The sequence below is a fragment of the Pelobates fuscus genome, chromosome 9 (assembly GCF_036172605.1).
Source record: "Pelobates fuscus isolate aPelFus1 chromosome 9, aPelFus1.pri, whole genome shotgun sequence".
In the NCBI taxonomy this organism is placed as follows: Eukaryota; Metazoa; Chordata; class Amphibia; order Anura; family Pelobatidae; genus Pelobates; species Pelobates fuscus.
Window position 1 is genome coordinate 164,028,378 of NC_086325.1, and position 13,160 is coordinate 164,041,537.

At 38.4% G+C, this 13,160-nt stretch overlaps 1 protein-coding gene across 1 annotated transcript; it reads left to right on the plus strand.

The window, feature by feature from the left end:
- Positions 1 to 1,531: 1,531 nt before the first annotated feature.
- LOC134573296 (ficolin-1-B-like) lies at positions 1,532 to 12,926 on the plus strand. Its single transcript, XM_063432954.1, has 9 exons — positions 1,532 to 1,656; positions 3,175 to 3,288; positions 3,446 to 3,499; positions 4,228 to 4,263; positions 5,469 to 5,504; positions 5,773 to 5,900; positions 6,318 to 6,447; positions 9,767 to 9,901; positions 12,519 to 12,926. The coding sequence occupies exons 1-9, from the start codon at positions 1,575 to 1,577 to the stop codon at positions 12,773 to 12,775; spliced, it is 972 nt and encodes a 323-aa protein (XP_063289024.1). The 5' UTR covers positions 1,532 to 1,574; the 3' UTR covers positions 12,776 to 12,926.
- The last annotated feature ends 234 nt before the right edge of the window (positions 12,927 to 13,160 follow it).

A 13,160-nucleotide genomic window follows, 5' to 3' on the forward strand; every position in this document is an offset into this window, starting at 1 on the left:
CATAACGAATGTGATAAATTTATTACGTTTTTTGGGTAGGTCTTTGGCGGCAATCTCATGTAGTATAGTGTCAGATAATCCCTTCTTAAATGCGGAGATTAGCCCACTGTTAGTCCAGTCTACCTCGGAAGCCAGGGTACGAAATTCTATGGCATAGTCCGAGATAGACCGGCTCCCTTGTTTGATGTGCATCAGGGCAGTGGAGGCGTCTTCCTCCCTGCCTAATGGTTCAAATGTAAGTTTAATTTCTTAAGGAATTCCTGGTAATTACTCTCCCATAACGGATTGGCCCAAGCTAAAGCTTTACCCTTAAGTTGATTGATGAAAAGATCCCGGTGAGGCCCCAAAATCATACTCCATTTGATTAAGGAATCCCCGGCATTCTTGAATATTACCATCAAAGTGCAGGGGAGGAGATAGAGAGATAGTGGGGCCTATGTCTATACTGCCATAGTGTGTACTATAGGCGGAGGTACATAAGGCAGAGGTGAGACAGAAGAAGAGACCAGAGGCTGTAGATGCGCTGTTCGGGTAAGAAGCGTACTGAGGCAAATTGATCCATGCAGTGGGCAAATTCTGGGCAAATCGATCCATGCGGTGATCATTCTCCTCTAGTTTCCTTTCGCAAGCAGCAATGTGCTTTCAAAATTCTACAGGATCGATGGCCCTGTCGAAATGTCAGGATTACAGTATGATCCAGCACGTAGAATTGTGTAACACAGGAGACCAATAGGTCACATATTATCGGACCCTAGAATGGCTGGACTAACTTACCAAAGAATGGTCATAGAAATAGCCGAGGTCAGGGGACACAGAAAGGGACACAACAATAAAGAAAAAGCCAGGGGTCAGGGATACCAGAATAGAGGGAAGGCAAAATCAAAGCCAAAGTCAATAACAAGAATAACCAGAATACGGAACGCGCTCTCTTGGAGAACCACTAGGGAAACCATGACAGGGCAATGAGGAAAGGTAATTCTAGGCTTTTATACCTGCTCCACCTTTCCAATTGGCCGGGATCACTCTTTGACCCCAAAACGTGCGCGCGCTTTGTGTGAACGACGTCATGTGCACGCCAACGTCGTCAGTCACGTGAGCGAGTGTGGGGGTATAATTAGCCTTGGATCTGCAGTGGCCGGTGTCCATTATCATACCGCAAGTGTCATTCATGCAGATGGACGGCCGCTGGCCACAAGGTGAGGATGAATATGTTACACCAGGTTTACAAAATTGAGATGCACATTAGATTTGACGACACATTAGAGTCGAGTAATACCAAGAAATAGAAAATATTTGTTTGTTTGCCTTAATACATCTCAATTTAAATTCGTGCTCTACTAAGCCAGATCAGATAAAATGATGGCATGACTATGAGTGGTTAAAAGAGGTATGTCTACAATTAAACCACTCCCTATGTTGAAATTCTCGTTGCTTAACACCAGAAATTCCGTTCCTGGCATACAGTCGTTGCTGCCTATTTAAGGATGAGGGGCTTGTTGTACTTTAGACGATACTCTCCATCTGTTCCAGAGATACCATAAAACTCTTCCACTCCAGCAGCTACAGGGAGTGAGATGAGGAATTGCGCATATTCGTCACTGAGCATTCTCGTATCGCTGGCCGCCATTCTGTGTTATGCTGAAGACACCTGTCCAGGTGAGCTACGAATGATCCCTCACTCTAATCATTGAGTTTATATTTTTACTGATTGGAGAAGCGCACTTAGAGTTTATTTTTCAAACAGTAAGCTACTGTGAACCGACAACTGAATTAGAAACATTTTGGTAAACTTGCTTATAAACTACTTACAATTATAAAATAAGTAGCGAAAAGTAAAATGTTAACTAAAAGTTAATGTGAACACTTGTGCTAGGTGTGAAAAAAAACATATTATACACAATCCTCCTTTATAAACGGATACCCATGCTTTAAATGTCAGTGAGTGATTGGATGGCTTGATAGCTAAAGAATCAGATCACTCTGACAGGCAAGTCTCAATTCTCAACGGTCTTGTCCAGTAATGTATATAGACGTACATCTATACTATTTATGTTTTATTACTGGGAAGACTCAATTGGATGTCAGATCTCTCTTTGGATGAATGGATAGCTGGATGGATAGATGGATGAGTTTTGGATGGAGGGAGGGATGGATATTGCTAAAATCAGTAAACACAAGTAATTATTTCTATAGGTTGAAGATGTAAAATAACAGATGAAATTAAAGTCTTCTAAAACTGCTTTTATAGGACTAACAGAATTTAGATCTTCCCTTTATCAAGTCTGAAGCTAAGAAAGTGAGAAATGCTTTAGACTTGAGAAACAGAGGATCTATCCAAAGTTTGCCAAAACCCCAATAGTCCAATAAATAAGGACTTACTAGATACTTATTCCATCTCTTATTTTAATTCTTCATCACTGAACTCATACGGCTAAAGTTTCAAACCAAATCTTGAATCAAGGAAAGTCTTTATATCAAAACAAACTGTATAATGTAATGTCACTGTCACAGATCTTTACATTATAATGTTTCTAATCATGTAGTCAATAAATAACTAATTGTAGTGACTTTAGAACCAGTTTGGAAGACATTGGATAAAATAATCGTGTTTGTATGTATCTCCAGTTCAGCAGATATGTTGATTTTTATTTTCAGTTTTCTCTTTTGGACTGAAAGTTTAAATCCCATTCTTAAATTATCCCATATATTTTTAGTTAATAGAACTCAATATCTTCTGTAAAATATGACGAGTGTAAGCTTGCAGATAAAACCATTGAACCCTACGATGTCAGTAACTGTGTTGAAAGGTAAGTAATTGACAAAGCTGTAATTATTATCCATGTTGTCAGTATTATTATTGTCATTTCTATAGTATTGTAAATTTACACAGTGTTCTACTATGCAGTTATTTTACAAGAAGTAAAGACGTGAGACGAGAAAAAAGCCTTGCTCAAATGAGCTCACAATCTAAACGTGATTAATAGCAAAAGGGCATTTTCTTTTTCTTTTTTTCGTTTTTATTCACTTAACAGCACTATCGTCCCAGCTTGGCTTTTTTTTAACCTAAAATATGTAATTTGGTTTTTAATTCACTACAATTTGATATTCTGTGAATAAACCCCTAACTGGTGAAAGATATATATATATATAAATTATGTTTTACTTTCTGGGCAGATGTGAAGCTTATTGGCGTTGGCGAGTCGGACAAGCTGGCCATTTTACGAGGATGTCCGGGAATTCCTGGAACACAAGGAATACAGGGAGTGCAAGGACCAGCAGGACTTAAAGGTAATATCAGTTGTATCGACCCAGAGGTTAATTATCATAATGATGTCATTGCATATTTTTCAGTTACAATGTATCCAGTTTGAGAGTCCTAAATTACAATGTAAAATGGTTTTGGACAAAATATATTCTCCTAACCCCTGTGGTGTCTTATATTTAGGAGAAAATGGCTCACCTGGAACTCCCGGGAAGATGGGACCAACAGGCGTTAAAGGTAAACTAACTCTATAGCAATATATTGGCAGAACACTAAATTAGAATACAGAATATGGGATCACATTTATATTGTCATGACAACTGTACAAAGCTCTTTCTCTCTTTCACTTTATATGTAGAAAGAGAGAGAGCAATAGGAAAGTCGAGTTCTAATCCTGATACAATCACCATAGAAATTAGATTTTGAATGTAGAACCTTATCCCAGAATCGAAGAGCAGAGTCATCATCAGGGGGTAAAGCTGGTACCCAGGTAAGGGGCTCTGGCAATACGCTGGGGGCCATCTATGCGGACTGGTTGGGTTCTAACACAGCGGGCCCCTTACCTCATGCTTTCCTTTTACCCACATGGGGCATCGCTGCAACTGCGCCACCCCAACCACCGCAGAAGAAAACCACGTGGGAGGGAAAGGCATAGACTGCAGCACTGGTTCAGCCCATTCCCCACTAGACACCATGAAAGTCATCGATCCTGCAGCAATGGATAGACAGACAGGAAGATGGCTAGAACCAAGAAGGATTTAGTGTAAAAATATATCTCTGGCCATGTGTTGATGTGTGTACCTGTGTGAGTGTGCTAGTCACTGAATCAGCAAGATACGTGGACTATACATTGTCATCACGTGGTCCCAATGCGTGGCCAGGTTATCTCTGCATCTTACATTGAAAACGGTGGAAAGGACCTACTGAGGGTCTTATAATTATACAGATTTTATTCTCTTCCACAGGTGATAAAGGGGTCACAGGCGCACAAGGACAAAAAGGTAATACATAGGTAAATTCAGGATAAACTCAGACTTGTGACTATAAATAGCAGATAAAAAGTTATAAAGAATAAAGTAATGAACAACCAATATTGCTTCTTGAGATGTGAATGTGTGAAAACAATAGTTTCATGCACGTTTTGTTTCAGTTGGTTGACTTTTGAATTGTCTGGAATTCAGAAATGATCAATTTGGGACAAATCGAAATTCAGAAAAATTTCAGAACCAAGTTCAGACGCAATTATTTTTCCAAAGGAGACCAAATCATATAAACGTTTAACATATAGCTCCCTAATTAGAAATCCTTTAACATAGTAATCATCCTACATAAGGATACCAAAATAGGGAGCTATCTGCTAATCACAGCTGCCTGAAAGATCGAAGTTAATAAAAGGTTTCCAGCTGTTTAGTGACACTCCCTAAGTATCCATCCTTGTTTGAGATTACCATATTTAAGGTTATCCGGTTTAAGGACTTCATCTAGAAAACAAGTGAAAGACCAAATTTAGGAGAAAGGGTTTTTATTATTTTTGCTCTTTCAGCTGTTTAATAGATAGCTCCCTAATTTGGTGTCCTATACTTACGTGGGATTGCCATTATTAAGGGTACCAAATAAGGAATGTATGTGCTAAGCAACTGGCGGAGAAAATTGAAGAAAATTATTTCTTATTTTTGCTATTTAGGGAGCTATCTACTAAGCAGCTGAAAGAGTATAACGGAATCCATTGTACAGCGCTACGGAATCTGTTGGCGCTATATAAATAATAAAATAATAATAATAATAATAATAACATAGAGAGAGCCCTTTCTTTTAATGTTGCTACTTCAATTGTTTTGTAAAGAAATCAGAAATGTGGACACATCCGAGAAAGAAAGAAAGTTCAATGTCTGTTTCTTTAATTTAAATATATGTTTCATTTAAGAGGAACTGAAACAATTATTGGTGAATCTAGGGGAATCCACTAAACGTGACACTTTTAACACAAAACATTTGAAATGTGGAATGCGATTTTATCAACGCTGCATTTATTAACTCCCAATGCTATTACAGAGCCGTTTATAGTGATACCATACGTAATGTCTCTATTTATACATACTAAATAAAAAACCTTGAATTACAACATAAGTGGTGAAAATGTATATATTTTATTTTTGCAATATTTTTTTTTTATGTTTTATTTATATTTTAACATTTCTTTGTTCAGGTGACAAGGGAGATCCCGGTGTACCTGCCCCTGGAAGTAAGTATCACACCTTGTAAATACATATAAGTCCATTTTGTTACATAATATATAAGGTAATTATTTGTTCCATTAATTGTAATCAGAGATACTAAATGCATGCTAGATTCAGTTGCTGTCTATCAACAAGTAAAGTCTGGCATTCTGAGTGTTTTAATAAGCGGCGATATTCAATCTCCCTTTTTGATTGGCTGTATTAAATTGAATCAGGAAGTCAAACAGCTAACCGTCCAATCAGCATGATCCTCTCTCATTCTCTGTCCTCCAGCTGCCCAGAACTGTAAGGAGCTCTTGGACTATGGAGCTTCTCTGACCGGTTGGTACACAGTATACACAAGCAATGGGCTTCCTCTCACTGTGTATTGTGACATGGAGACTGACGGAGGAGGATGGCTAGTAAGTATGGTCACTAAGGTTTACTTTCCTAGCAGACTACTACAGCTGAGGCAGACATTAGACAGGTTGGTAAAACAGGCAATAGCGGAGTGTTTCCAGGGCTGCTCTTAACTAGAAAAAAAGTGTGTTCTACCAGAAAGATTATCTTAACTTGCATTTCCACTTATGCCCACCAGGGGTGTCTGCAATATTGCTCTATGTAACATTGCCACCATAACTCTAGATTCATTACTTTTATATATAAGAAAAATTCCAGGGCTCAGATCACCAGAGCTTATCCGTTAAGAAGAAATGTGTAACGATAAGATTAGGATCACTGACCATCTATTAGAACAAGGCCACTCAAATAGAGAGCAGAATATTTACCATTGCTTGGAACCTATTGGGTTAACCACTATCCCCTTATTTTGTAATTAGGTTTTCCAGAGAAGGATGGATGGGTCGGTGGATTTTTTCCGAGACTGGAATTCCTACAAGCGAGGGTTTGGACACCAGGCCAGCGAGTTCTGGCTGGGGAACGATCATATTCACCAACTTACGTCCACAGGTAATATTTATGTTTCCTACTGCAAAACGTGGTTCCTGTTCACTGCAACAAATTGCTTTTTACTTCCAAAAAGTATAGCATAACATTTATCAGAAAGCCGGGATGAACAGCTAGCACACTCGTGCAGTTAGAATAGTTAGAATAGTTAGAGAAATAGTCCGTATTATCTCTCACAATGGTCGGCCTGTGATTGTGAGCTTCAACTTAGTCTATAAGTATATCAACTGTTACTCAGTTAAACCTTCCTCATACTGTAGTGCAGAGAAGAAGGAAGCAGGGAGACAGAGGTACTAGGTGCCGGAGCCCCAATTTAGGCTTAAACTGTTGAAAAACAATCTAACCCCTAAAGGTAAGATAGCTCCCAGAAACCCCTACACTCATAAGATCTCTCTTTGGATTAAGAAGCTATAACCCCCCCATATTATAATTATATCCCTGTATATTGTGTTTTTGCAAGTATTTATCAAGTTCCTGTTTAAACATCTGCTGTTTATTCTTACTATAATGAACCTTTTCCTTAGACTAATTCTCTTTTCTTCCAGTCTGAATGCAGGAACCTGTGTCGTACGTATGGTCCTGTTTATGAATAGATTTCCAGACAATAGATTGTACCGGCCCTGAATATATTTGTATTATGCAGTCATATACCCTCTGATGTGCCGTTTGTGTAGATTTAAATTTGTTAACTTTTCTTCAGAAAAAAATGTTCTAGTGCCAGGTGCCCAAAATTGCACAGCATATTCAAGGTGTGGTCTCAACTGAGTCTCAACTGACTCTCAACTGAGTTATAAAGAGGCAAATTATATTTTCATTCAGAGAATTAATGTCCTTTTTATACATGATAATATCTTACTGGGCATAGCAACATTGATTAACATTGCACATTATTGCATAGTTTGTCTATAACAATTCCCAAATATTTCTTATGTGTTGTTATCCCTAATTCACTACTATTTAGGGTATAAGTTACTTGTGCATTCTTTACCCCAATGCTTAAATTTGCATTTTGCTACATTCAATTTCATCTGCTATTTGAGTGCCCAGTCACCCAATCTACCTAAGTCCCTCTCCGGTGAAATAATCTGCTGCCCACATTGTATTACTTTACAGAGCTTTGTGTCATCTGCAAATACTCAAACATGACTTTCAATGCTTATTTTAAGATCATTTATAAATATGTTAAATAGAATCGGTCCCAAAACAGAACCCTGTGGGACACCACTTCTCCAGCTTGAAAATGTACCATTAATGACAACTCTTTGTAATCTATCTTTAATCCACTCTTGGGTTACCTATGTTTCATAAAACCATGCTGATTTTTACTAATAAAAATGTTCTCCCCAATGAATTCCTGAAAACGATCCCTTAATAACCCTTCAAATACTTTCCCAGCCATAGAAGTTAAGCTCACAGGTCTATAATTTCCAGTCAATGATGTTAAACCCTTTTTGAAAATAGGAACCACTTCTGCCTCCAATCTTCCAGTACAATTCCTGAAAGAAAATAATTTTGAAAAATTAGAAACAGAGGTTAACTTATTTCCACACTTAGCTCCTTAAGTACTTGTGGGTGAATATCATTAGGCCGCATAGCTTTCTTTACAGTAACTATCTTTACCTTGTCTTCAGTCATCCAATCACAATTTTCTTCAAGTTTTTTGCAGCAATCATTTGCATATCTACTTAATTCATACTGAGGAAAAATAGTTTTTTTTAGTTTCTGCCTTTTCCTGATTTGCATAAATAACACGCTCTGTTTTCAGTATACCTACACTTCCACTTTTTTTTTTTTATTTATGTACATAAACATTTTTGTGGATGGTTTGCCTATCTTTTTCTCATTTTCTAATTTAGTCAATCTAATCGCCTGTTTCCATGCATTATTTCCTTCCTTATATCTTGTAGCAACAGCGCTCACACAAAAAACAAAAATACAGTTTAAAATTTTACAAGGCTACTTAAAATCACCTATCTCAGCAAACATATATGGGGATTCAGCTACACCATATGGCCATATTGTGTTAAAGGGACTCTATAGTCACCAAAACAACTGCTACTTAATGTATTTGTTATGGCAAGTATAATCAGTCCCTGCAGGCTTTTTGCTCTAAGGCACACCTCAGATGGCCACTAGAGGTGCTTCCTGGGTCAGTGTTGCACAGTGTGCAACACTGACGGTCAGCGTCTCCATACTCTGCATGGAGACGCTGAACTTTCCCCATAACGATTCACTGATTCAATGCATCTCTAAGAGTAGATGTTGATTGGCCAGAGCATCGTTTGGCTCCAATCCCCGTCTTACCTCCTTGGCTGAGATAACCAGAATTGATAATCTCAGCCAATCCAATGCTTTCCTATGGGACCCACATGTACAGCTTAACCCAATTTGCTATAACCACTAATCTTCCTCGTCGATATCAAAATTAGGTGGTTTATCACATATGCCAACCTGTAATTAATTTCCTCCATTTATTTATGAATTTTATTAATTGCATGTATATCTAAAAACAGTTTGTATAAGCTGTAGATCTCTCGCCTGAAGTCTTTGCAGGCCCTCCCCTTCTAACCCCGCCCAGGCTTTTTGAGGCTTTCCAATCAGAGACTTCCCAATACAGTTCAATGAGAAGTCTTTACAAGGCAGAAGCTCGGGGCAATTGCTGCCTCTTGAATTTAGCTCCACTGACCTGAATAAACCAGGAAGTAACAGGACGGGCTGGGGAGGAGGGGAAGGCGGGGAAGAGGGGGTGTAACCAGGTTAATTTATTAAAGTGTCATTTTCTACTAAAATCTGCTTTTTTTTGCAAAATGAAAAAAAGAGGACACATGCATCACACATAAAGCTTTTCAGCTACTTAAAGTGCTTTAGTGGCTTTGTTGTGGATGTGTAAGTGTTCTTTTAAATATGATTTCATGGGTTACTTTTTGTTTTACTTTTAACATTAAACTATGTATACACAGGGCTGGTGGAAATGACGATATTCCTTAGAATTTAATTAGGGAGTTGTGACAATTTAAAATAGCAGCTGATTTGTAGAATTATTTCAAGGTGATAATTTTAGCCTAAATATTCCAAATCAGCCTTTGATATCCAACGTCACTGCTAAGAAAATATCCATGAATCTAATTTCAGATTCCGTGTCACTTTCCTTCCTCCTCCTGGCAGACACCCAAACAGATACATAAACAAACCTCGACCGTGTCCGTCAGTATGTGATTGTACATAGTGCTTAATTCCATGTTTACCTTCTATGGATTCTATATAAGCCATGTTGTTTTGCCCAGCGCTGCACGTAATAAATAATAATTTACTTTTCTGATAGGAACATACGACCTCCGCTTCGATTTCATGGATTTTGAAAACAAAAGAACTTACGCCACATACAGCAACTTCAAAATCACAGGGGAGAATCTGAATTACACTCTGAGTTTGGGGTCATTCACTGGAGGGACTGCAGGTATGACAGGTGCAGGTTGTCTGTGTATGGGATACTCCCTTCTACATATATAGAAATGGTCTATTTCCGTGTTTTCCTGGGTCTTATATTAATTTTTCTCCTGAAAAATGCATTAGGACTTATTTTCAGGGGAGGTCTTATTTCAGGGGAAAATGGTAGCAAGCATGTGCTAGAAAAACAGGTCTACATTTGTGTGAATTCCCTCGGACATAGACCAGTTCACTAACACATGGAATCCCATGAATTAGCGAACTTGCTACCAGCAACTAGGACTTATTTTCGGGGTAGGGCTTACAGTCAGGTCCATAAATATTGGGACATCGACACAATTCTAATCTTTTTGGCTCTGTACACCAACACAATGGATTTGAAATGAAACAAACAAGATGTGCTTTAACTGCAGACTTTAATTTGAGGGTATTTACATCCAAATCAGGTGAACGGTGTAGGAATTACAACAGTTTGTATATGTGCCTCCCCCTTTTTAAGGGACCAAAAGTAAATCAAACTTTCACTTTTTAATACTTGGTTGCAAATCCTTTGCAGTCAATTACAGCCTGAAGTCTGGAACGCATAGACCTCACCAGACGCTGGGTTTCATACCTGGTGATGTTCTGCCAGGCCTCTTCTGCAACTGTCTTCAGTTCCTGCTTGTTCTTGGGGCATTTTCCCTTCAGTTTTGTCTTCATCAAGTGAAATGCATGCTCAATCAGATTCAGGTCAGGTGATTGACTTGGCCATTGCATAACATTCCACTTCTTTCCCTTAAAAAACTCTTTGGTTGCTTTTGCAGTATGCTTCGGGTCATTGTCCATCTGCACTGTTAAGTGCCGTCCAATGAGTTCTGAAGCATTTGGCTGAATATGAGCAGATAATATTGCCCGAAATACTTCAGAATTCATCCCGCTGCTTTTGTCAGCAGTCACATCATCAATAAATACAAGAGAACCAGTTCCATTGGCAGCCATACCTGCCCACGCCATGACACTACCACCACCATGCTTCACTGATGAGGTGGTATGCTTTGGATCATGAGCAGTTCCTTTCCTTCTCCATACTCTTCTCTTCCTAGCACTCTGGTACAAGTTGATCTTGGTCTCATCTGTCCATAGGATGTTGTTCCAGAACTGTGAAGGCTTTTTTAGATGTTGTTTGGCAAACTCTAATCTGGCCTTCCTGTTTTTGAGGCTCACCAACAGTTTACATGTTGTGGTGAACCCTCTGTATTCACTCTGGTGAAGTCTTCTCTTGATTGTTGACTTTGACACACATACACCTACCTCCTGGAGAGTGTTCTTGATCTGGCCAACTGTTGTGAAGGGTGTTTTCTTCACCAGGGAAATAATTCTTCGGTCATCCACCACAGTTGTTTTCCGTGGTCTTCCGGGTCTTTTGGTGTTCCTGAGCTCACCAGTGCGTTCTTTCTTTTTAAGGATGTTCCAAACAGTTGATTTGGCCACACCTAATGTTTTTGCTATCTCTCTGATGGGTCTGTTTTGTTTTTTCAGCCTAATGATGGTTTGCTTCACTGATAGTGACAGCTCTTTGGATCTCATATTGAGAGTTGACAGCAACAGATTCCAAATTCAAACAGCACACTTGAAATGAAGTCTGGACCTTTTATCTGCTCCTTGTAAATGGGATAATGAGGGAATAACACACACCTGGCCATGGAACAGCTGAGCAGCCAATTGTCCCATTACTTTTGGTCCCTTGAAAAGTGTGAGGCACATTTACAAACTGTTGTAATTCCTACACCGTTCACCTGATTTGCATGTAAATACCCTCAAATTAAAGCTGAAAGTCTGCAGTTAAAGCAAATCTTCATTTCATTTCAAATCCATTGTGGTGGTGTATAGAGCCAAAAAGATTAGAATTGTGTTGATGTCCCAATATTTATGGACCTGACTGTATATTACAAACAAACCCTGAAAATAAGCTAGGGCAAATGTCTTATTTTAGGGGGAATGGGGGGGATTGTGAATTGATGAGTTGTATGAAATTGAAAAGATATTTGCTGGTTTTTTTTTTTAACAAAATAGTGGCATTTAAAGAATTTGAAGGTTTCTCTAAATCAACTGTATGTCTGTCTTTACTGTTCTTTTGGCTCAAATGTACAATTCCCCTAACATTTCTATAAAATACCAGATTATTCCAATAAACCCCAATGTCTAATCCATGAAATATTCACTGTCTCTCTAATAGGACAAGAAACTGACAGCTTTATGCCAATCGTTTACAGATAGATTTTGAAATAAAGATATAATTAATAGCCACATCCAATTTTCCAGTAAACTCAGGGTTATAAAATTTTACCAGGTTTATTTACAAGGAATTGTCAGTAACTGAGCACAAGAATTGATAGATGATGTACAAGATCTCCAGTCTAACGAGTTAAGCTTGCTCGTGTTTCCCAGAGAGTAAAGCTCTGTAATTACTTGTTTGCTGGTCTGGGCAAACATCTAGAAATATATTTACACAAAGTAATATAGAATACACCATATTTAAATGTTCGATATAGAGGATCTCTGTTTATGTTAACATGTATCACTGGATAGTTTGTGTATTTAAGGGACTGCACTAGTTGTTTACACATCGTCTTCTCTTCCATTTACAGGTGACTCCTTCTATGGTCACAGAAACACACCATTTTCTACCAAAGATAGAGATAATGACCTCTATGCCACTGGTAGCTGTGCCAATGTTTACAGTGGTGCCTGGTGGTATACTGTGTGCCATTCATCCAACCTGAATGGACTGTACTTGCGGGGAAATCACACAAGCTACGCCAATGGGGTAAACTGGAGTTCTGGCCGTGGTCACAATTACTCATATAAGATATCAGAGATGAAGATCCGACCTCAGTCTAACTAACTGCTAACTGCTAACTGGTAGTCACTGTATATATGGAGGAAACAATGTATGAGAATGTCAAATTCTGCCCCATATCAAATATTGACTGTCATCAGGCAGAAGGTCTGTGAATTCAACTGAAGATCAATCACGTAAACGTTTAGTAATGCAATGGTTCTCCCTAACCCGATGTGTTGTTTTTTTGGTTTTTTTGTAATCCTTTTATTGGCTTTTCAAATGTTAAACACATAAACATTACAATTGTGAATAAATGACAGGTGGAAATGTGACGATGAACAGACAGAACATCAATCAATCTGAAAAAAACAAGAAAGATAATATATTAATTGGCTACTATTGTCTTCCTGCTCTCAGCTCATTATTAACATATTCCACAGAGTGTTAC

Bases quoted from the DNA above. Each gene is read 5' to 3' on its own strand.
- LOC134573296 (XM_063432954.1), top strand. From the start codon at position 1,575: ATGAGGAATTGCGCATATTCGTCACTGAGCATTCTCGTATCGCTGGCC. The intron at 3,289-3,445 runs GTAATATCAGTT...TCTTATATTTAG, and splicing joins AGGACCAGCAGGACTTAAAG to GAGAAAATGGCTCACCTGGA. The intron at 6,448-9,766 runs GTAATATTTATG...CTTTTCTGATAG, and splicing joins TCACCAACTTACGTCCACAG to GAACATACGACCTCCGCTTC.